The 24359-nt window shown below is 43.1% G+C and overlaps 2 protein-coding genes across 2 annotated transcripts; one reads left to right on the forward strand and one right to left on the reverse strand.

Moving 5' to 3' along the window:
* Nucleotides 1-7: 7 nt before the first annotated feature.
* Nucleotides 8-2755, reverse strand: uprt (uracil phosphoribosyltransferase (FUR1) homolog (S. cerevisiae)). Its single transcript, XM_067228938.1, has 7 exons — nt 2110-2755; nt 1653-1695; nt 1465-1534; nt 1303-1365; nt 981-1142; nt 593-691; nt 8-467 (listed from the first exon to the last, which is right to left on the reverse strand). Exons 1-7 carry the CDS (start codon nt 2427-2429, stop codon nt 361-363), a joined length of 864 nt encoding a protein of 287 aa, XP_067085039.1. The 5' UTR covers nt 2430-2755; the 3' UTR covers nt 8-360.
* A 14828-nt stretch (nt 2756-17583) lies between these two features.
* On the forward strand, nt 17584-22931 carry LOC136933784 (neurite extension and migration factor-like). The gene is given in 4 exon segments (XM_067229305.1): nt 17584-17659; nt 18451-22402; nt 22854-22897; nt 22900-22931. Coding segments are annotated over 4 exon segments (4104 nt in total).
* Nucleotides 22932-24359: the final 1428 nt, after the last annotated feature.

The following is a 24359-nucleotide window of genomic DNA, read 5'->3' on the forward strand; positions in this document are numbered from 1 at the left end:
GACAATATTGGAAAAAAAACAATACACTTTATTTCCTTTGTTTTAGGTTTTCTATTGGCAATTAATATAGAATTAACTACAGTACCTCAATAAATAAACTGGCAAGCAGTACATGCAAGCTCCCTACTCTTCTACAAGACCTGCATGGAATGTGCTTCTTAGTTCTCCCAGGGAAATCTTTGCTTTGTGTCAAAACTGAGGATAACAGGTTAAGGCGGCATAAACAGCAAAGCTGGGAGTTTTCTTCAAGGTTAACCACTCACTTTGAATTAAAACGGACATGCATACAAATCGGTAGACATTTGATGGTTGGTTCTCGTAGGCATGTGCTCTAAACGGCCCCACGTGAGAGCTCGTTTCTCAGTCTGTGCCAAAGTAGCGCTGGCCAAAGTGTGTAGGAGCCACAGGGTGCACCTCCGTGGTCAGTATGGTGATGTCTGGGAACTCCTCCACGATCGACTTGGCACCTAGTAAGATGACACCAGCAACAGTTAGGCCAGACATCCAGTCACACATCAGTCAGGGCTTCAAGAAATGATGCTTGGTTTGGGGGACACTGAAGATTTCAGATGATTTGAGCAGTTGGACCCACCATGAGGTGTGGAGAATAGGCTCAGCAGGATGATGTGTTTGGCCTGCAGACCATGTTCTGTAAGGACTCTTACAGCCTCAATAACTGTGTTACCTGTACCTAGAGAGGGGGGGGGGGGAAAGGTGGAGAACACATAAGCATCAGGAAACACTGACAAGTTTGTATAAAGATTTTCATGTCTGTCAAGTCTTCAACCCTTTTAAGGTGAAATTACACTTTTCTGAAACAGGTCATCTACATAGTAGTTGTTTCCCTTCACTCAGATGCCCACTTGTCTTTCTACAGACCCATAGCACTTAGAGCAAAGCCACCCTTTCCATCATCACGACTATTATCAGCTACGTGCTATAATTTCTCTACTCTGGAGTGCTCTTGAGCACATACTCACTCAGGATGGGATACATGAGGAGGACTTTCCTCCTGTTGATGTCAGGAGGAAACTTGGCATAGAAGACTTTAGCCTTCTGGGTGTCCTCGTCACTCTGGATAAGGATCTTGCCGATTCGGATGGATCTGCAGCAGTCTCTGAGGCCTTGCTCCATGGCCTCCCCTGCAGACACAGCTCACTCAGCGCTTTGGCAAAACAGATGCCGTTTCTCCGAATGTACCCGACTACTGAATCGTGAAAACCGACTATCAATCAAATAATGGTGAAGACTGAGTATTCCTGTACAGTTTTTTCCTTTGATGATATGCAAAGTCTGTCTTACCACTTCTCATTATGCTGACACCACAGTTGCCTTTCTCAAACTTAACACCATCGTATTTATGCCCTTAGGGAAGAAAGTGAGAGTTTAATTCACAACCTGAACTTCTATCCCTGATGAAAATGTAAAAATGCTCACATCTGCAGTATAAAAAAGTTGTCTAACCAGTAGGAGTGGTTACAGTACACTCGCTATATGGCAGCTGATTAAGTCCCTCTTCAACTACTAGTCTGATCTGGGGACCAAAAAATAGGAATTTCTTGTCAGAACTAAATAATTTCTCTAGTCACTTGATACAAAGTATTAGCCAATTATATAGAGGATAATAAATCCTGGTATGGACAATTGCTTACCAATCTATCCGCACAAAATACAAAATCTCCTCTACTAGTTGACCTGTGAATGAGAGGGAAGTATAACATTAGTTAGACGGCACTAGAGCTAACGTTCACTTTTGTAGTTACTGTAGCTATTGCTTATTATGTGAGAATTATAGCTAGTTGTTGCTAAGCCTTCTTTGACCCCATTGCTGGCAGATAACATCAGCTACCTACAAAGGAACTCGTGCGCCATATAAGTCCTTGTATTACAAAGTGATGTTATAAATAGTATCAGGATGATCAATTCCCTGATCTGTTGACCACCGCACATACATATTGCCTGTTATTCTCAGTATGCATATTGTCTGACGACTACGTAGGTTAAGTTAGGTCGCTAATTCTATGGCTATAGATAGTTAATTCACGTTACCGCAGATTACTAGTACAGTACTTGGCTAGCTAGCAAGCTAGCGATTGAACGATGACTCACTTGTCTCTTATGATGGTTTGTAATTCACGAATTTGGTCATTCAACGGAAGCAATTTTAGCTGTGGTCCGATCTGCTTTTGTATATCACTCTTGAATGCACTTTCACACGTTTCTGCGACTTCTGCATCTCTGTTTGAAACTGACAACACAGTGTTGCCACAACTAGCGAATCGAACTTGCTTGGTGCTATTCATAGCCGCGTGGTCTTGGCTTTCATTGTTGTTCAGCTGTTGTTGGTTATGACAAGGCATTCTGATTTCGGTTCCTAAACTGTTGTCAAAATACGGAACTTTATCCATAGAATAGAAAACTGTATACATAAATCTAACTGGACATTTTGCCCACTGATTTATGAAGCTAGTGCTAGCAAATGAAAACGCTTAAGTAGCTAACTAGCCACGCTAGCTGTTTGGTGACGTGACGTCCTGTTCGTCAACGAATCTTCAGTGAAGTCGGTTCACCGAAAAGAAGAAATCATTGTGTTTGAATCCCAAGAACACGTAACCCTTCGGTTGCTTACACAGACTGTCTACGTTATTCGTTCGAAACAAAATGTTATTATTTGACCACAACCTCTTCCAGTTAAACAATTTGACCATAGAAAGTCGTCGTTGGTATATTCAAGGAAGGAACATTTTTGTGAACCTAATGATTAAGTGAATTGATTCATTTGACTATGGTGAATCATAACCACCCAAAAACGTAAACATTGTAACCGGAAATGTTTCTGAATGAATGGCCAAAAACGACAGAAAACGTCAGAGATGAACCTTCTGATTGAGAATCAGGTGCATGAGGTTGAAACTAGTTCGTGTCCATAGAGGTGTACTAAATATCCGCTGTAATCCCCATGCAGACATCAGTGTATGCGTCGCACACAGATAGTATCTATAATGTTTTTTAATCATTGTCCATATTGTATCAATATGTAAATCAAAGTTAAGTTGGAGTCTTTATCAAGCAATGAGTGTTATTGCATACTTTGTATATTAAAATAAATGGCCATGGCCTCGAATGAAAATGATTAGCTGGTTTGTGGAATTGCAGGTATGAAAACGAGATGCTCACATTGAAACAAACATGTATTTTATTTTGGAACATCGCTGTGGGCAGCATTCACCCCACACTTATTTAATTCTGTTATTTTATAAATATGTGTTGGGATTAGATGTGTTAGTACCATGCTGCAGTCTTAGGCAGACATATTGCCCAGATTAGCAGAATGTGCACATGCATCTGAGCCCAGTTGTCCCAGTGGCAGGTGGCATTAGACAATAGGCCCCAGAGTAAACAGTAATTTCCTGCCCCTTAGTGTGCCCATTCACCATCAAGACCAGATCGCCTGATTATCTGAAACCTAGGCATCTAGTCCAGCTGTTTATATAAATTCCTGTTGTATGGCACAGACCCGGTGGTTGAAATGGAATTTCATCGATTTAATGTACGTGGAATTTAACATTTAAGTCTACGAAAAGGGATGTCAGTGATTTAGTGAATGGTTGAAAGCTAACATTTCCTGATAAATTATACTTGAAGGTGATGAGCCCAAAAATAAAATAAAAATAAAATAATAGAAACTCACCAACTAATTATCCAGTGGCTCAGTTAAAGGATTTTCATGCAACTGAAATCTTGGAGAGTGTTTTGTGAGATTGTTTAACATGAAATAAAAAATGTGTCAGGACTACTTGATTACTCAGGAGTAATCAAAGGAAGATCCTTGAGTTTTTTTAAAGAAAATTATATAGTTTCATTTATACGTACCAGTGGAAAATCTTTAGTGCCAAACTGATGACACACCATTAACACTAGATTCTGTGCCAATGACTCCTGTGGCAACAGACAGCAGCTCCTAAACGATTAACACCATGGTGCATGTGTGTGAAGAGGCTTTTAATCCACCTCTTGTGTTCTTCTTTAAAGGAATGTTGACATTTTGTCATCCAGTCTACATATCTCTACCTAAATAGGCCTTCTATTCCTTTCTTTCAGACTCAATTTGTATGTAAAGGCACGTTACTAGTGTGTCTGTCTCCTTGATTAGCCCAGAAGATCACAGGGTTGTGGTTCAAATACTTCTGTCCTCATCGTAATCTTCAATGGATGGATTGTACTCAGACTATATGGATTATGTGATGACTACTAAGTTAAATACATTTATATTTCTCATAATAACTATAATTGTCAATACTAAAAAGGTATTAGATACAACACCTTACAACATATGAATATACCTTCCATGTAGTATGTATTTAAATAATGATTCTGTTCATTTGGAACATTCTCATTAGTCTAACTTTGGAAACGGCCCTTTGTGTTGCAGTCCATCCCTTTTAGAATAACAGGGCGCCTTGAGCACTTTTTCCTGACTGCTTGATATTTTAATGAAATCGTTTTAAGTCTTGTGTTTGGAAGACTGTGTGGAGTTTAATTGGTTTCCGTGAAGTGAGAGTTTGCTCTGGAAAAAAAGAAAGGCCAAATACTTGATTTTAAATGAATGACAAAAACCATGGCTCGTCAAATAGAATTCATGTAAGCAGCTTATTTGTAATTCCACAAAATCACCTTCACATTCAAGTGTAATTGTATTTCTAACTTGTCTTTTCCCTAATGGCAATATAACAGAGGAGAGCTTACTTTGTCAGATTATGTCAACGTGCCTTGTGTCACATCTCTGAATATGTTAAATTCCCACGATGAAACATAGCACATTACTTTGAATTTTTAAACACACTGTCCAGTAAAAAAGCAGGTTTTTAAATAAAGCTTATCATCAAACATCAGCAAAAAAAACACATACATGAAAAAATACAATCTGAATAATCTCGCAAACGTTCATTAAATTGCAGTGGTGATGATACCATAGCACCAAAAGCTACATATTTATTGTGTGGATATGTATGTACACCGCTCTGTAAGGAGAAAAAATTTAACATTGTCCATTATCAAATATATTATTACTGTGTATTCAATTTGTACAAACCAATGTGGTTAGATGAGTACATTAAAACATTAGCCCTAACACCAGCCTTACCTCTACCCTATCACAAGGATCTAGTTAGAGCTGCTACTGTAAAGGCTGTTTGAAAAGGCCTCACACCCACTCAAAGTCTGTGTTGCTGTGGGGTAATGAGGAGGACAGTCATTTCTTAGGCTGGCAGAATGATATAATCCCAGAATTGCAAGATTCTTACCAAATTATTTCCATACAAACTGTATTATTCAGAGCATGGCATAAGGGGAAAGCATGTGGACTGTCCCGGCATAGTTATGTGGTGAAGAAAAGTGAGGGGGCAAGTTGACCGTAACCTGGTCTTCATATTCTGCTTGTGGCCACATCTGCAGGAGCATATTTGTTGATTAAACACACACATCCACATCCCTCTATCCTTTCATAACCCCCACATATACATGTGACAGATGCAAGAGAAGATTCGAGGTCAGGACGGGAAATATGTTTCCTTTTCACAATACTAAGAGGTAGTATATCATTTTTAATTTTTTTATGAATTACTCAACACAGGGCACACTCAATAATAATAATAATACATTTGATTTCTAACGCACCTTTCACTCACTGAACTTTTGTTCTAAACGATATCCCTAACAAAATAAATCAAGGCTTCCAGCCTATCATTACATACAGTATATGTGATATTAGTGAACATGATAGCAAATGGACATTATTTGCGAGTGCCATCCACTCCCCTTCGACATGCAGATAACTGCAGGTAGCCCCATGCAGCTTTGATTGTGAACTTGGAGAGCTGCCCAGCTTGGCAAACGTATAGTATTGACACATGATGGTGACTTGAAGGTTACATGACGGTGTCCTAATGTATCCCACATGGGCTTCCGAGTGACATTGTCCCCTCCTTGAAACGGAATTTAAGGGTTAGATATTTATTATTTCATTCTTTCAAAATTCCTTCTGGGAGGTGCCTGTAGTGATTCATTTGTATTTGTGTATGTATAATAATCTTCAGAATAGATTATGCATCCGTGTAACATATCAACAAAAAGCCTACTAAACACGGTTTTAGGTCACGATACTAAGAATACACTAATTTAGTCAACGGCAGTGTAAACTGTAAACAAAATATCCACCAATATAGGGACTGCACCTGTAGTGTGGGCTCGCCAACGAATGCGCAGTCCCGTTTGGAATTTGTGGGCGCGCTCTTTATGGCAGGTCGCAAAAGGGGGGGAGAGAAAAGCACGAGCCTGCCATCGTTGTCAGGGACGGGGTTCATCTGGGAAAAAAGAAAGGCATAACAATAGCGGTCTCTCCCTTTCCATTGATTATTTTTTAAGACATAGGCTGCACAATTTAACGGGGGACTGAAACCTCTTTATAAAGAATGAAGTACTTATGACATATGGGATGGCGAAGATTTTGGGGGGTTTCCTAGATTACGAAGAGGACCGTACAATAAAATGGAGTGGTAGGGGGACCGAGGCGCGCTGTCTCCATCATAGAGAGGCGCGTCCACCTGCTGATACAGGGAGTCCGGGCTCGGAAAAAACATGGTGAGGTCGCTGCATTGAATAGGAGATACAGTTTCCATCTGATCTTACTAATAAACAACTGTGTTCGGAGCACTGAAGACGGAAATCGCAGCTCGTTTGAAATCTTGAGGCAAGTTGAATGTTGTACAGTAACGTGTTGTTCTGTGCCATACTTTAATAAATATTTGCAACGTCAAACGCAATTTCTACATACAGCCTTGCAAGTGCTGCATTCGAGAGAAAATGGGGGGTGGGTTGCTTGATCATCATTTGGCAGCAGGTTACGTTTAAGACTATTCAAGAATGAAGTTGACTGCCTTTGCTTACTTTTACACTATAAAAGGCTCTTGTGACATAAAACACAACGAGAGGCAGTGTTTCTTATTCATGTTACAGTCAGAAAGTGGTAGGCTTTGCGTTACGCCTACAGTTGTCTCGCCTTGTGAGTTTCCTCAACACCCCATGGCATATCCCATCCCCCAAAACACACGCGCATAAGCACATGCAATGTGCAACTAAATATGGTCGAATTGCCAGAAATCCGTGCTTTGTGTTTGACACTTCATATGACAATCCTGTTTTATGAACTGAATACTTCGATATCTGACGTTCCATCCGTTATGACAGATGTTGGTCATGCTTCACCCATAATTTATATTAGCCTATATACTTTATTTTGTTTACATGTAGTACTTTATGTCCAGTTTAACCATGAGCCTAGTCTTCATTTTAAGGTGATGCAATGTTTATGTAATTTTTTTTTTTTACCTCTTAACATTTTGAAATACCTCTAGGCCTAAATCTCTGTAGCATACCACATGAAAAATTGTAGTATCTAAAAGTATTTTGCTTGAGAGGTGTTAAATACTCAAACAAATGTGTAAATAATTGTTTTCATGCCATCTTGTTTTTGGAACACCATAGGTAGAATTGTCTAACTGAAGTTGTCGCAATGATATCAAATGAACATTGCCTCATGTGATCTGTGTGATGGAAAAGGGATGGGAGACTGCCCCAGGCCCATTGGTGCAATATTTAAGCAAGCCATCGTTTGGAAGAAATATTGCAGTGGTCATTATCCTATTCATTTGTTGGAGTTCAGTATTGCTGAATTTCCCCACACTGTACAGTTGAGCTCCTTATGTTCTCAGGGTCAGTCTACCTCTTACTAAGGGATTTGGTGGGTTCAAGGTGAAGACAAACATCCTGTCAAATCTCAGCCCCCCCACCCCCCTCCTCTCTTTTCTCTTTCTTTCCTCCTCCTGAAGTGACCAAGAGATACTATCCTTGAAGGTTGCCTCACACAATACAGCATTACGTTTGGCTGAAACACAACGAATGGAGAGAGGATGTGGGGTTGTGTAATGGAAGGGTGTAACCTGTACAAATGGACAGAAGCTTCGGACCGCGGCCCTTCACCTGGAGCCCTTGTTAGAAGCAGCCAGAGCATTTCGGCCCGCCGCGGGAACTGTCATTAACCAACCATAACATTAAAACCATGTAACCTGTTGAGTGGTGGGCGTATTGGGGCACGTATAATTCTAGCTGGGGTAGGTGATTCATTCACAGAAAGAAGCCTCCCTCCTGTCTGCACTGCACTGTTGCAGTGGCTGCGGCGGGCGGTGGAGGCAGCACGCTGTAATTAACAGCAAAGGCAACAACCCCGTGAGACGGGGTGGCTCAGCCCTTTTTGATTGCTTTCATGACTGCAGGGAAAGAGCTAAGCTTCGACTCCGGTGGGACAGCGAAGCGGCGCGCCGAGCTCTTTAGCTGCCCTCGCTTGTGCCTGGAAGAATCACACTGCTCTTTACCTCTATTCCCTCAGGCAGATACAAGCGCGCATCACCTCTGCACTCTATTTACAGTCCTCCGGTGTCGCCCCCCCCCCCCCCCCACCCCCGCTTTACCGCTCATTGTCACGTTCCGCGGGAGCCGAGAGGAGGTTCATATGGGATTTCTGCGCTGCCTCAATGGGGATGACATCTCATGATGGCAAGGCTGCTTCTCTGAGAAGAGGTCTTCTTCACAGGGGCTATACACTCGCGCGTGTGACGACACAGCCAGATAGAAGCCTGCATTTTTCTGTTCTAGGTTAGGTTCGGTGAATGTAGCAAGGCATAGGCTTGGCTTGGCTTTCACTCATTAAGGTTTAATGAGAAGCGTTCTCACTACAAGAAGAATATGCTAGGATATGTGCTGCTCACTCGCCGAGGTAATCCTCGGTTGTAGTCTTGAATGCTGCTTTTCTTGTCAATTGCTCTGTATTTTCTTACAGGCCCCTCTTTTCAAGCGATCGTTATCACCCGAAGCCGAGTATCACCGGCGACGGCATGTCACTCGTCAGTAGGCCTATCCCTTCCCCCGACTTAGGGCACAAAATCTCGGGGGTCTTCAGTTTTCCAAATCCTCCCGACCGAATCACTTAGCAGACTACGCCATTGGAAATCGAGCCACTTGCTTTACACGTGTGCAAAGTATCCACAATGAGGAGGGATTTTAACCAGCATGCATGTACAGTCACACTTGTTGCCGATACCAACTCATTTAACGTAGATAGGGGACAAAGCAAGGGACTTTTGTAAGGGGCCAGCACATGGCAGAGACATTAGAGGCTGTTGTGGAATGTAAGACTGGCTATCTAGGATGTTTTCGTTAAGGGCTCTTGTAGCAATGGTTGTACTTAGCCAGGGTTGGCAAGGGCAGGGCTCGGTGAAAGCAGCTCAGAAGAATGACTGGAGGCTTTTGTGTGGTTCTACCCCCTTGAAGCTGCCCTTAACTTGGTGTACTTCATGTGGGAGGAGTTGTCCAACGGACACGAATGAAGATTGTTTCAACAAAAGTTCCTCCCTGCTTTCAGATGGAAACAACAGAGACAGTGTACGTTTACATGTTTGGCTGCTCTGTGACAAGACTATTTTATAAAGCAAACATTTTAAAATGAATTCTATTCGTAATATACATTTGTTTGTATTGTTATTAATTACGTGACACAAGATCACAACATATACATTTTTGTCTTCTTTATTCTTGAATAGACATTGTGTTTCTGCTGCCTTTAGACTGATTTTGCAATGCTTTAAGTTCTCAGAGTGGAATAGGCTACTTTAATTATCAAGGCATTGTTTTATAATGCTACAAGCAGAAATGTGCTAAACCCCCCCAAAAATATAACCTTTCTCTGAAACAAGGATTGCTTAAATATTTACCTTTTATGTAAGCTAATTTTAAATTTGAGGTTTGCATAATATTGTTAATGAGGATATTCCTGAGGACTCGCCTTGTGGCCCTGTAATCGACCAGGGTTCACACAACATCCATTATTCAGAGAAATCTTCATGGCTGGAAAAAAAGAATAATGACTTTCAGCTGGTTCCTCCTTCCTACATAACTCCTTGTCTGGGGAGTATCGTCTAATCCGTCAAGTTCAGTCTTAAGCAAGGCTTTAATGCTGGATAAATATTAATCACATTTTTAATAAAAGGAGTTTGCTGAAGGAGCTGCTGTCGGCTCTGACTGTCAGGGGAAGCGCCTTCACTCCTACCCAGACCGACGGCCCTGCCCTGCCGAAATCAATGGCTGTTTACTGGGCTTTGCTCTCCTGCACAAGAGCCGCATAGTCTTATTGCCCACTCTTTATTCACTACCGCTATATTCTTGTTTGAGTTGACAAGAGAAATCAAACAAGAGACCTCCCACAAACATACACAATGAAATTTAAAAAAAGCTGCTACGCCGCACAAAATAAATGGGTTCTTTGAGGAGTAGGCTATCGAATGCCACATATACAGGGGGGCTTGTCGTTCGTTGTTTCATGCAGAGGGAAAGGATGCGGGTGAAACGGTGCCGATTTTTCTCCTTTTCTCAGTCGCAATGCTGGACGCTCGCGATGGTATTAGTGCCTCATCACACACTTTTTCGGGATATCTTTGATTTGGGGTTCGTAGCTTAAGGAGCTTTCTTGTTGATTTCCTGTTGGTGGCTTCTAACATTAAACATCATTCCCAGGCTCAAACACACACACACTTCTCACTGGCATTTGGGATGAGTGACAGACCAACCCATTGGTACAGTAATTGGTATTCAGTGGGGCAGCTGGGATGCGCGCCTTGCAGAGAGAGAGAGAATTTAGCGAGTCAATTCACTGCTTCATTAGAGCCGTGAGTCACGACGTCATGCTTCAGTTGTTTGTATTTGTTCAGTAGGCCTACTCTATCAAGAGAAACGCCTTCCACCCAACCTGGCTAACCTATAGCAGTCACTTCGGAGTGGTCTGGACACCGGTTCCCCTGCTCATTATTTAGACTGAGAAGTTCCAACTGCGGAACAGACACTGAGATGTCTGGAGACACTGGATCTCCCCCCCCCCCCCCCCCCCCCATTTGGTATTTTTGGTCTCTCTTGGTAGGTGTCCAACGTGGTGGTGCTCCATGAGAGAGGTTTCAACCTCCAGAATCGTATTCTCCCTAAATATTTGTCCATGTCACTTCTAACGGATGCCGTGTTGTATCGCTATGTCGGCTTTTAATTGCGCGTGGTTGTTTTAAATGGATCTATGCATAGATGAGCGTGAACTTTGTCTGCTTAAAGGTATCCACTCCTGGATGTGTTAATGAGAAGAATTCACATCGTTGTCAACTGATGGTCGAGGGTGCTCTGGGGTCTGCATGGTATCTCCACTCATCTAGTGAGAGCTCCTATAACAGATGGCATATTGTAATTAGCTCGTGCATTTTTGCCTTGGATTGTTAGAGTCACCAATACACTGGTTTGCTGAGGAAAAATCATGAATCTAGAGCAAAATTGACAAAGTGAACGAGTTATAAAATGTCACGCATAGTGTGTAGTCCGTGCATACGAGCCTGTGAATGTTTCATAAAAACGAACTGATGTGGAGGGTTTATGTTAGACATGAGTACTTATTCGTATTTACTTCATTTTGGCACCAGGCACCCCAGAGTGGAGTCTTTGTGCAATTTAATGGAAAAGTTATCGCATTTGTCATTGTAACAAGGAAAAACACATTTTAAAACCCCCAGGATGCTTTTGCATGCTAATTAGGAGATTTGGCTTTTGCTCTATTGTTACTGTCGCAATGTTTTCTTTTTGCCTCATATCCGGTTTGATCTTAAACAAAATTGTCATCAAACGAAAAATTGTAAATAGGTTGCGACAAATGATGACAGTCTTCAGTTCTTTGTAAGGGGAGGTGAATTGACGCTTGGGAGCTAGGTTAGAAGGCTGGCCGTGCCGATGACAGTCTAACTCCACACATATGCGCCGACCACAGAGCCGTTCATTATCGGCCTGACCTCCACAATGTCCAGGTTTGCAGCTCGAGTTTAGCTGAAAGATGTGGGGAGCTCCTTGTTTTGCTGCAGAGCATTCACATCAGCTCCGAGGAGGAAAAATAAGATATGAAATATTTATATATTTATTTATTCGACCCAGGGTATGTTCTATACGGGCTGCATTGTGCAATCGGCATGCAACCCCTCTGAGCCTGCCCTCCTCTCTGCATCCCCCCCTCCCCCAAACCCCCCCCCCCCGCTCGCGTGTATGTGTGTGTGTGTGTAAATGGAAGGGGGGCTCTATGGGTGCAGAGGGAGGGGAGGCTGAATCTCAATTAGCTCTTGTTCTCTCCCCTGAATACAGCAGCACAAATGGGACGGGGCAGCTTGAGCTCCAACAGGCATCAGTAGGACGGCCGATAGGGAATAGCAAAGGGCATGTTTTTGCCGTTTACCTCGCCGGGTTTTTCTAATTATTATTCATTTGGAATAAAAGCTGGATATTCAGTGTTGTTTCTGTTACCCTTGTTTTATCCCTGGAGATAAATGCGTAACTCAGCATTGCACCAAATCTATCAACGTTGTCAGCTTTTAAATCACAGTCAGTCGGCAGATTAGAACATACCTTTTTATCTATAAGACTGAAGTATAACACCTACCTCCCTTCAGTTCTACCGTACCAATACATAGGGACATCACTCAAGGATGCATGGGTTTAAATACCCCCTGTGTCATTACTGTTTTGGTGGTTGAAGCTTTTGGGTTCAGAATAGCCTTCAGGACCTAGTTTATGTGGGCCTCGTTAAAAGGGTGGAGTGCATTGCCAGGGCTGTTTATAACGTATTGTATTAAGCGTTGATTTTCTGTTCTTTGCCCCTGTCTTTCTTGTGTTTATTTTTGCTCGTTTCTTTGTTTCATATTATACCCCCTTTCAGTGTATTCCTTGGTTGGGGTAATTGTACCATTCCCCTCCGGGTATCAACAAAATACCACTCTGCTCTCCACCACTTTACTTTACTCTACTTAACAGGGCTTCCATGCAAAACAGACTCAGGTGTAAGGACAACCCCCCCCCCCCCCCCCCCCCCCCCCCCCGTGAAATTATGCCAAATTAATGACAGTGAACCATCTAAAAGTCACTGTTATAAAAGAGGCTATGAATCAGTCGCCGTGGTATTTGGGTGTCTGCGCTCAAAGAGAAATGTCACGAGTCATACCTGAAGTTTTGGACCCTCATAATTGCCTGTTAAACTGTCTTACAGCAAAGTATTGGTCAAACCATTTATTCATTACGATTTGTTGAACCAAAGAATTAGCAAGACATGTTTTACAATCCTTTTGTCTAGCAGGAATTATCTCAATTTTTTTTGCTATCCCTAATGGCTTTGCTCATGACCACGTCATATCTGCATTCTTCTGGTTTTGTCTCTCCTCACTCCCAGGTCCTCAAGGTGCTGGTTATTATCTCTGGTCTTTAGTTTTCCTGTATAGGCTTGAAAAAACAACATAAAAATTGGATTTCTATGTTTCTTGTTGACACTAATTTGTTTAGTTGGATATTTTTTTAATCTTGTGTGTCGTGATCAATTATCATGATAAATTATGACGTTAAAAGGTTTATTCTTATTTTATTGTTATTATTTTACATCTCCAGTACTGGGTTACTGGGTTTTGCCAGTCAGCCATTTGGAGCTGCCGATCTGCCTGTTAGGGTCCCATATGCAGTCAGTCTGCCACAGCTTTCCTTGCCAGACACGAAGAATATTCTTGTTGAAATGTTCACGAATAGTACTTGCGGGTAACCGCAATAGCCGAAAGCATGAGGCTCTTTTTTAGGCCAGTTCTCCTTCAATTCCGTTTGTGAACACATTTAAAAGTGACGTATATGTCTTGCTGAAATCGACATGTTTGACTTTGGTTTTGTCTCGTGTTTTAGTTTCCGAAGTATCTTTCTGAATTGACTGTTGGGGATGGATGCGTTTGACTGCACTGTGAAGACGTTTTCATTTTCTTTTTGTGTTTCGTTTCTGCTGGATAGGCAGTTGGCAGGCCTTCCAAGTCTAGTGCACCAGGCGTGGAAGGGGCAAGGGGGTCTGTTGTGGAGCCAAGTATCTCCTTTCAGTTAGAAAAAAGCAAAGAGCAGACAAAGACCATATCACCAGTATCTCATTTTAGTGTCAATGTGGCAGAAATACTCCAATAATCTTTTTGTTTTGAATTCATTTACTCACGGTAAGACTCTGTTATTTAATTGCACTATTTTCTAGATCAGGGACAGTCACATTTGAATGAATGTTATTGCAGTTTTATACAGAGAATTGGCAAACTGACTGATTTAATTCCAAAACCATCAATTATAAGATTCTGTAATTGGATGTGGTGTCTCCAAAAAAACCTAATTACCTTTAGCAGTATCACAGAAAGAGTGGTAAAATGACTAGAACTCCTGCTTTCCTCGTTAACTCATTCATCTGGTCTACGCAGTCAAATTACAGTCAAGGTTAGCTGGATATTATTTGGATACCATTTTCACGCACAATTTGAAAACAAGGAAGAAATCAAAGGCCATTGGGTAATAGTACATGTGTGCTCTGAGGTAACGTTGATGTATTTGACAGGACATGACAAAAAGAAAAGAAACAGGGAGAGACTACAGCCTTACTGAACCAAAACCATGTTTATTGTGAGCGAAAAGACAAGGATCAGCCCCCCCGGACTAATATAAATCTTTCTACTCAAAAAATGTCCGCTTTATATTAGTAAAGCCTTAATACTGAGGTATTTCCAGCAAGGAAAGTTTCGAGTTAAAGGAGGCTGGTGAGGTGTTCTTGAACCAACCACTTGAAGACCTCTGTTTCACTGGGATTTTGCTCTGTTTTAATTTGATATCCGAATCACTTGGGATATCTCTGCCTACAGTCCCCGGCTGCTCTCAGAGCTGGAGGTGAGGGGGATTAAGGCTGTCTCCGCTTCTCAGCGCACCACATTCTTGACTGTCCTCTTGGCACTGCGTGAGGCCTTGTCAGGATGACCTCATGCCCCTGCATTATGAATGATTTCAGCCGTATGTTTTACACATTATGCCAGTACACACACACACACACACACACACACACACACACCAGGGCTATCTGGAATGAAGACAGATATCCGCAACCTACAGTCTCTCCACATACGTTTCTGTTGTAAAGAATGTTCCTTCCTTATGGTGTCCTTTGAAATGTTGCCTTTTCAGGCTGAATCCGAATGTCTTCCTGCGCTTTTCTCTAAGCCCCTCACAGCTGTAGTCCGAATGAAGTATACGTTCGATTTAGCGCCATTATGGGTTTATGGATTACAATATCTCACATCAGGATTTATATTTGTTGGTTTAATGAAACCCTCACCCCTCCAAACCAGACCTGATTGTCAACAGATCCACTTGATATTCATACAGGGTTGCTCACAGGGAATTGTATGTTCAAATCCATATGAACCCAACCTGTTCCTCACTATTTATGAGTTTTTCAGAATCCTGCTTGTTCGGTTAACTTTTTCCATCCTTAGCTATCTTAGTTTCATCTGCAAGACGGATCAAATACTATTATTAAGATGCTAGGAATAGTACTCAGTATGTGCGTGTGTTCCCTTGTCAGTAGTTAACGACTAACAATCTTTCAGTTTCATTTTCACTCGGTATATATAGCTTCAAGTTAAGATATGACACAAGACAGTGGTTCACACAGTATGTACCCAGTGCCAATGCAAAAGACAAAGTATTGTATGTAATTAGATATATTTGGAGATGATTCATTCATTTTAACCAGTTTTGGCTCCGTTGCCTTCGGTGTGTCACAGAGTAGTGCGTGTTGTTGTTGTTTAGCGAGGGCAGGTGTATTAGACTTGGTGAGGTGATTTTCATGCATTAGCTGTGATCCTTCCTGTCTAATCACCCTCGAGCCTGAGGGAAACCGATAAACATGGCCTTTTAGACATCATCATCTCACCTCGGAGAGAGTGTGCGTTTTCTGTTTCTTTGCGTCCAAAATAAAAAAGGTAGAAATGGAAACTAATGTTCCAAAGGAGGGCCTGATAGCCACAGATGTAAGGGTTAAAGTCTGACGGTTATTCCCTGCCACGGTTATCTTCTGGGGCTGTTAGGATGCTAGCTGGACTTGAAAGCCCATCCCTGCCAAACCAGCACAGGAATGCAAGTATAGGGCACGCACCAGTCCTTCAGGTCCAAAATAATGCCAGATAATTCCGACAAGGTATACAAGGAGCCAATGTGAGGAACATGTTTAATTAAAGAATCGCTCAGCGATTAGATATTGACACTTCTCAGGGCACCAAGAGGAGTGAGAAAACATCACAATCATTTATTTACAAGAAAGAGGTCTTCGTGATTCTCTCCGGTTGAAAATAACGCATGAGGTTTCTTCCATCAATTGGTCTAGTGCTGAGGTCACTGTTTATTTGTTTCACTGTCACTTTGTTCTGTCAATGCCATTCGTTCTCATTCTAGTGGATCCTAGCCTGTCCCTTTATTGTTTATTACGTACAATTGCCTTGGCAAAAGCAATGTAATTCTGATCAAAATATAGATAATCATCAACAACAGCACATCATTTGTCGGGGATGGCATTTCTTGCCTCTTCAAACCCGACTACCCTGTACTTTATTTTGAATAGCCATCTATAAATAATTCTGGGGCTTTCTGTGCACTGACTACATCTTGATAATTTAGAGCGTGGTTTAGTATGGTACATTGTGGCACAGATAAACTGCCTTTCTAGATAATCATAATAGACAGAACAAAGTCAAAAACACCTCAAATCAGTAGATACTTGTTGTCTTGAAGTGTTTAAATGGTAATAATCTTCTTTTTAAAGAATGTCTGAAACGATTCGAGTGGATCGATGTGTAATCATTTCACAGCAGATTATTCCAAATATTATGGTTGATTTTCTCCATATATTACCAATTTTGCTGAGCAAAAAAAATAAAAATACCTTAGATTATAGAGCTTAGATTAGAAACATGGTTTCTGCTGGCGGTGAGTCAGTGCTGGCAGACATTTGGTTTCATGTGGCTCATAAACCTTTGTCGCAGCCGGCATCCAGGAGATGAAACAACACGGCTTAATAATGTGTTAAATTGGACATGATTTCTGGATAGAGAGCTAATTTTATGCCACCTTCTTCGGCTTCCTCTCTTCATTAATCTGGACATTTGGTTCACTCAGCTTGGTTGCAAGAACAAAGGCCCGCTAGCGTTATTTTATGATTTTAGGTTAATGTTGCGTAGTTAAAAATCCCTATCCTTGGTAACCACAGGTCTGAATGTGCTTTGTCCAAGAGGTTCGCTTGCCTCCTGTTTGAACCCAGCATGGCAGCATGGCTGCACCCCAGAGTTAGAGCTCCATGTCCCTAGATTTGTTGCTGGCATGTGGATTAATTAGGTCGCTGACCATGTTTGACATCACATCTTGTCATATACCAAACAACCGTGTAAAGTGAGACTTGACCTGGCTAGAATATTTCTGGTATATTTTTTGCTCAAAGACTAAATGTTTAAGATTAAACCCAAAGGACATTGCTGGGGTCTTGACTCATGTTTTTATGCTCTTGTCTCTGTTGTTTTGCAGGTTGGGAATCAGGAATAATGTAAAGAACAACTTTGAGCCACGCTTTACTTGATGGATGTTCTTCAAGAAACCAATTTTGCTGTGCTGGCCCCAAACCTGGAACAGGTTCACCAAGGAGATGACAAAGGTGCAGGCATATTTACGTATATACTGGTTGTAAAACGGCAAATTATTATTGTTCTACGACATGAAGAAATGTTACCGCATCATTCCATCGTTCCCCAATGGTTATGAGACGTTAAGCAAGTTAAGTTTAATGCTACACATTCTTTTCATTTTCCTGCTATTTAGTTTGTCCGTGACCTTCAGAGAACTGAATGTAAGAATCTTCAGTCTTGATATTTAGTGACCTTAACCTTTGCTGCATCTGAATGGATTAGCGATGTGTCATACTCTGAAAGGATCTGGTGTGTAATGACTGTTTTCTCTAGTCTTTTCCTCTTAGAAATGACACTGTTAATGGTGGATGTGACATTACACAAAGAACAGAACAAGTGCACTACCTTATTAAGGAATTGAAAAAAAAACTGGCTAATATTTTAATATATTATGTCTCAATATGACTCCATTGTGAATGTATGTTAGAACTTTCATACTTTCTCCACAAATGCAGTGCAGAGTGCAGACAATACAATGACAGACCTGAGTTTTCTTAAGAAAATCGTGGCTTTCACCTTTTCAGTTTAAATTAGCTCTTTTATTTCAGGTTCATGTATAAATTAGTAACATATATGAAAAGGCATGCCCTGTCCATTTGAGGTCTGATGAAAAATAAATTGATAATAAATTGATAAGATGATCTGAAATGCTGCGAAAAATACAAAGTATATATTATATATCCAGTATTCCTCTGTCAAAGACAGTGTTGTTTACATTGTTTATTGATAGATTATTTCATCTTTTTGATCTAATCTCTAGAATCACATGAGGAAGGAGGTCAGCTGAAGGCATACAGCACAGTTACCCCACCTCAAGATATCAATCCAACAGGAAGCCAAGAGTGTGGGAGAACTTCTCTGAACCAATCCCCACCCCTTCTCATCGCAAAGACCCCCGAGCCCAACGATGACTCCTCCCCCCATGCCGTCTCCCTCACCTCCCACACCGCCAAGGCGGTGAGTCCATGGTCACCGTCAGAGGACTGTGGTGAGAAGGCAAACTTCGCCAGGATGGAGTCGGGCAGTGTGTCTGCTCTGACCGGGGACTGCCTCCTGCAGCAGAGCCGTGCCTGCCTCGACTGCTTCATAGAGACGAAGGACACAGAGGTAGACCAGACCGAGCCTGGTCTGGGCCTCAGCCAGGACTACGACGCCTGCCCTGTTGCTGACATCGCCATGCAGTGCATGAGCTCCGGGGACGGACTCCGATATGGGGACCAGCTGCTCTCCGACCAGCTGCTAAGCTACCCAGTGCACAAATCGGAGGTGTCCGAGAAGATGGACGAGGAGAAGTCTGCTGCAGACAGTGACTCGGAGGACCCCGCCACAAAGAGCATCTATGAGGGCCTTCTTCTGGACAAGTGCAATGGGGACGAGGCTCTGCTGGCAAACTCCAACCAGGACTGGGGTTGCTTCGAGTCCTTCATCAGCGAGAGCAAAATCGAGCTGCTCGACCTCTGCTCCAAGAACGACCTTTCCGTCAACCTGTTCTCGGAGGAAGACGTCGACAATTACATGTTCGACGACGAGGACGAGGACTCCACCCTGGGCAGCGACGTGTGCTCTCTGAAGATCCGCTACGAGTCATTCCAGGACAACGTCCGGGAGAAGACCAACGCCATCCAGGAGGAGACCCAGTTCAGTTTTTTCCCCAGCGTGGTGGCAAAAAAAGAGGGGGAGTTTGTCAGGAGGGGAGCCGAGGGGCCCCACGTTAAGGGGGAGGTCAAGGTCTGGCCAGCGGGTGAGAAGGAGGACAAGACTATGTGCAGCTCTGCTGAGGAAACACCGAACGTCAGTCCCGAAAGTAGCTACCTGTTTGACCTGAATAACTCTACGGAGGACTCTGGCGAGTACAGCGACGACAGTTCATGCACGGGCTCCTCCCTCGACACCTGTCCGACCAAAAAAAAGCACCGCTTCCTCTCCAGAGAGAACTCCAGCTCCTCCAGTCACCTGAGCTACGGGCTTCGGTCCAAGAGAAAGGTCCGGTACAGCGAGGACTACTTGTACGACGTGGACTCCATCGAGAACGAGAAGACCGAGAAGAGCTCAGAAAAGCGCGACAAGCCGCCGACGGGCCTGAAAAAAGAGAAGGACGACGACTGGTGTCCGAAGAAACGGAGAAAATCCTCCCGAAAAGAGCCCCCCGTCATAATCAAATACATCATCATCAACAGATTCAAAGGGGAGAAGAACATGTTGGTGAAGCTCGGGAAAATAGACACGTCGGAGACAACAGTGAGCTTAAGTAAGGATTTAGTTCATAAGTACCAGAAACTGGCCCCTCTAAAAGCCTACTGGGAGAAAAGGCAGCAGGAGATACGGCAGCGCAGGCTGGCTGCCGGCGATAAACACAAACGCCTGAACGGCTGCAGGCGTTCCCTCAATTCCTGCCCGTCGAAACGAAAATACAGGATCGCAAACAGGGTTCGGATTCAAAGGATCCATGCTGTAGAGCCCTTGCCAAGTCCCAGCCATCACAAGCGAGAAGGGTGTGCAAAGGATGAGCCTGTCAGTGCAGATAGTGTGACGATAACCACGACAACCGCCGACTGCGCGGCTAGATTAGACCGAGGCGGCTTCACAGAAAAAAGCCGATCACAAGAGAGGGAGAGGATAAGAGGGGGGAACAAGAACGGCAAAATAAGGAAATTCAAAAGTGAGGCTCGACTACTGTGTATGAAAATGAAAGGCGTTCAACGTGAGGCCGATGAAATTGCGATAAACCTACAAGAGGTTGGGCCAGCATTCCCACAACAAAGCCTTGATGTTGATCACAGCGTGGTCAGCCCCCAGCTTTGTGATGGTTGCCCTGTGAACCCCCCCGAACAATCTTCACCTTCATCTTGTTGCCCCTCTGGCACACTGAGACAGCCTGTAAATACCTCTTTACCGGTTATCCCTGGAGGTTACCTCCAAACCTTACTAGATGCATCGGATTCATCAAGCAACAATGGGGTCTCCTATTACCCCCAGCACCATTCCAGACAGTTTCCTCACGAAATGTCCCAGGAAGAGAATCAATTCAGCAACCTGCGGCCTTCCCAAAGCTGCGTCCTCTCCCCTCCCTCTGATTCGGAGCTCCAACAGTCGCCCTCAGATCAGATGGAGCCAAACTTCTCCCACACATGGCAGCCTAGAGCTGAAGAGCTGTCATTTACACCTGGCTCTGCTATGATAGGCGCCGGATACTCTAGCTCCATGCCTTTAACAGTGACAAACGACATGCCGGGGTCAGGGTACAGTCAAGTAAACATGGACGACGACAGGCTTCTGTATGACAAGTCATATCTGTCCGAGAAGCCTCCAGAGGAGGAGTCGGACATCCTCCCAGGTCAGGTCTCGTCCGAAGACGGCCACGAGCAGCTCTGTAGAGTCACCATCAACACAGACAATGGGAGGCTGGTCAGCTATGACTCTGTGGGCTCGCTCTCAGCCTCTTCCAGTAATTACAGCTCCCTAAGTCTGAAACCCTGTGAGAAAGATGGCGAGGACGGGAGCGAGAACTTCTTGGAGCACTGCAGTCCAAAACTGGTTATCCAGCAGAGCACTGAGGAAATAACTCCCCTCAGGGAGTCCACGGACCTGCTGGACATCTCCAACTTCACTCCCGATAAATTTCGACATTCTTCTGTGTCGGAGATGTCCCCACCGGACACGCCCAGTCTGTCCCCACAGGTGATGGGTCCGGAGATGAGAGAGTGTCAGGGGAAAGTCCGGGAAGGGACTCTCTCCGCTACACCCGGGGGGAAGTGGGACTGCCACGTCTCGCAGCCGCAAAATCACGAAGACCGAGCGATAAACAATCAACAGTTCCAGTTCCACGCTTTCGCTTGCGAGGACGACACAGGGTTGATCGATAAAGCCGCCGGCGGCAGCGCGGACGGTTACGACGGAGCCCGATCTATTGATAGAGGCGCGAAAGGTCCAAAATCGAAGAGGAAAACAAACAACAAACAGACCCTTGGTCAGGGCTCCGCAGACGAACAGAAGAAAGCCAAGCCTCCGAGGGCTGCCAAGACGCCGAAGAACAAAACGCCTCGACAGAATGCTCGCGCGTCCAAAAAGATAAAGTCCCTGCTTGATGCCAAGGCAGCTCAAGGACCAAATCAGTCAATGCTGGATTTAGACGGTGGAGGCCTTGCTGGAATGACAGATGACTGGCCTTTGCTGGGGGAGCATGGTGGGAGCTGGGCAGATGGCAGCACCCCCAATCCTGGGAACGATGACCAGCGAGAGTTTGAGGAGCCTTCTAATATTCTGTCCAACATCGTCTCTGGAATGGCGGAGGTCCAGAGGTTCATGAAGGTCTCCATCGAGCCGCTGTGGGACCCCATGTCTGGCCTCTGTCAGCCTCAGGAGGCCAACAGCCTTAAAACTAAGACCCTAAAGATTTTGGCGGGAACCGCACCAGACGTCAGGAAAAAAGCTGGTTATGCTGCATCTACCGGGACGGGCCGGGGGCGGAAGGCCACGGGGAGGGGGGCTAAAAACCAAGCCAAGTTCCTCCCCTCCAACCCTTTCTTTTCCCCTCTCACTCTGGACAGCAACATGTTCAACAAGTCCACCCTGGGTCTACCTGGCATATGTGGGCCCGCGCACAAGAAAATGTACCGACACAAAACCAGCGCAAAATTTGCTCGGGATGAGAACAACACTGTTAAGAAGGACTCAACCAAGAACATAGCGTTGGTCTCTTATGAGAAACGGAGGTAATATATTTTATAGTGGCTGCCGAACACAGTTACACAATTTCCTCACCTTTTTCTTTCTTTCTTCTTTCTTTTTTTTGCTGAGTTGCCAGGATCCCCCTTACTCACCCTGACTTACCTGCAAGTTTTGCATGGCAAAGGCACTTACCTTGTACTCCACCTCCTTCTTTAAACCCCTCAAGTTGTGCCGAAGTAGCTGACGTGCATGTGAAATTGTTTGTTCTACCTTGAAAACTACCTAGCATATTCTGTGATCTCCAGATTGACTTGGATTTCAAACTTGCTGTGGCTGCATTTTTCTTTTCTGACAATGCTGCTTTGTGTTCTTTGATTTCAGTTGTATTTCAGTTGTCCAAGAAGGTTTGACTAATGTATAATCTATGATAAGAAATATGCCTTGAAACTGTTTGTATGATGATTTGTTTGTTTGTTTTTTAATTCTCCTTTTCAGCGGTGCTGCTTTCTTCATCCTATCAGTCTCTGTAGTCTGTCTGTGGCTTTGTACAGCACTCACAGTACTCATCCTTAGCATATAGAAAATGGTTGCCTTCTGTTTTACAATAGAGAGGGGAAGACTGATAGAAACAATCGCATATCCATTCCATTTATCAGTGTTCTACTGGTGTCGGAGAACCTTTTCTCCCTGTTCTGCTGAGAACAAGTCGTTTCATATGAAAAGGGACATTTTTGTATGTATTATCTCTACAATTGTCTGAATTTTCTTATTGTGGAAATGGCATATTTTTGCCATTTTAATGGGAGGGTAGTGGAGGGAGTACCCCTGTAATTATTTTATAAAACTTGGATGGCATTGAATAATTTTGATGTATTCCAGTACATTGCTCTCTGAATTGTAATTTGTCAATGCTATTGTACAGAGACATATGCAGAATATGATAATAATGATAATTGAAATGTATGTGCCAAACAATGAAGCTGTACAGACATTTTATCTATATGGATATTTGCTGTTTCAATTTCTTTTTTTGTTATGGTTTGGGATGGAGGTTCTGAACAGCCCGCATTCCAGAGGGATTCATTCATTACGCCAAGCCCCTGCAGCTCACAGTGATACATCATCTACAATAAAGTGTCTTTTTTATACAGTCCTTAAAAATGATTATTAAAGTCACCTAACTCTAAAACCTGCTGACGCACTGGCAAGACAGAGCCTCAATTAAGTGATTACTTTGTTCAAATGTGTTGTGTTGGTAACATTACTGTACTGAGAAGTCTTGTTAACTTTACTGAAATATTGTTGTTGTTTTTTTGCTATGAATAGATATTGGTCTTATTTAAATTTGCACTACTCAAGTTAAGGACCTACTCTCCAAATTGAATCCAGTTTTATTTATATATAGATCAACAACAAAAAAAAGTGTAATGATAATATCCAGTGAGATCAGGACAGGAGAAGGCAGCTATTGAGAGGCTGACAACATGGGGGGGGGGGGGGGGGGGGGAGTTGACAGCCTTAGGTGTTCTCTGCCCATTAAAATGTACTGTACTACTACTGAATGAAATGAGGGTTCGATGTAGCACTGTTGAGCTGCTACAGGGCTGGTGAAGCTACTTCAATTCCATGCAATACTGAAAAGGACAAAAGGATGTGCTGTGTGCCCTATTTATGAATGTATTAGATACTTTTATCATGTTGTATGTAGTTCTGCCATTATTGATTATTATTACGTTTTGCCTTTGTGTTAAAAAAGAATAATGAGCTTTATGAATAAAGTAAGTTGTTGCCAGAGGAATTCCAAAAGAACTCAAACATTCTCAAAAATCTTGTATATTTTTCAGTGTTGCAATTTGTACAATATTTTCTAAGTGTATATTTTTCTTAGAAAGTGCTGTGAAGTATTTGTGTGTATTCCCTTTTTAGCCTATGTAGGCAGTGAAAGGGATGTATTATGAATTGACTGGTTTTAAAAACCAAAATATCAAACTTAATAGGAAC

The sequence above is a fragment of the Osmerus mordax genome, chromosome 25 (genome assembly GCF_038355195.1).
Source record: "Osmerus mordax isolate fOsmMor3 chromosome 25, fOsmMor3.pri, whole genome shotgun sequence".
Taxonomy (NCBI): domain Eukaryota; kingdom Metazoa; phylum Chordata; class Actinopteri; order Osmeriformes; family Osmeridae; genus Osmerus; species Osmerus mordax.

What these genes read in the sequence shown, in the direction of transcription:
- uprt (XM_067228938.1), bottom strand. Translation starts at nt 2,429, where the DNA reads ATGTATACAGTTTTCTATTCTATGGATAAAGTTCCGTATTTTGACAAC. An exon ending in TGTCAGCATAATGAGAAGTG is followed by an intron (nt 1,143 to 1,302) that starts GTAAGACAGACT and finishes CTGTGTCTGCAG; the next exon opens with GGGAGGCCATGGAGCAAGGC. An exon ending in CCTATTCTCCACACCTCATG is followed by an intron (nt 468 to 592) that starts GTGGGTCCAACT and finishes TCATCTTACTAG; the next exon opens with GTGCCAAGTCGATCGTGGAG.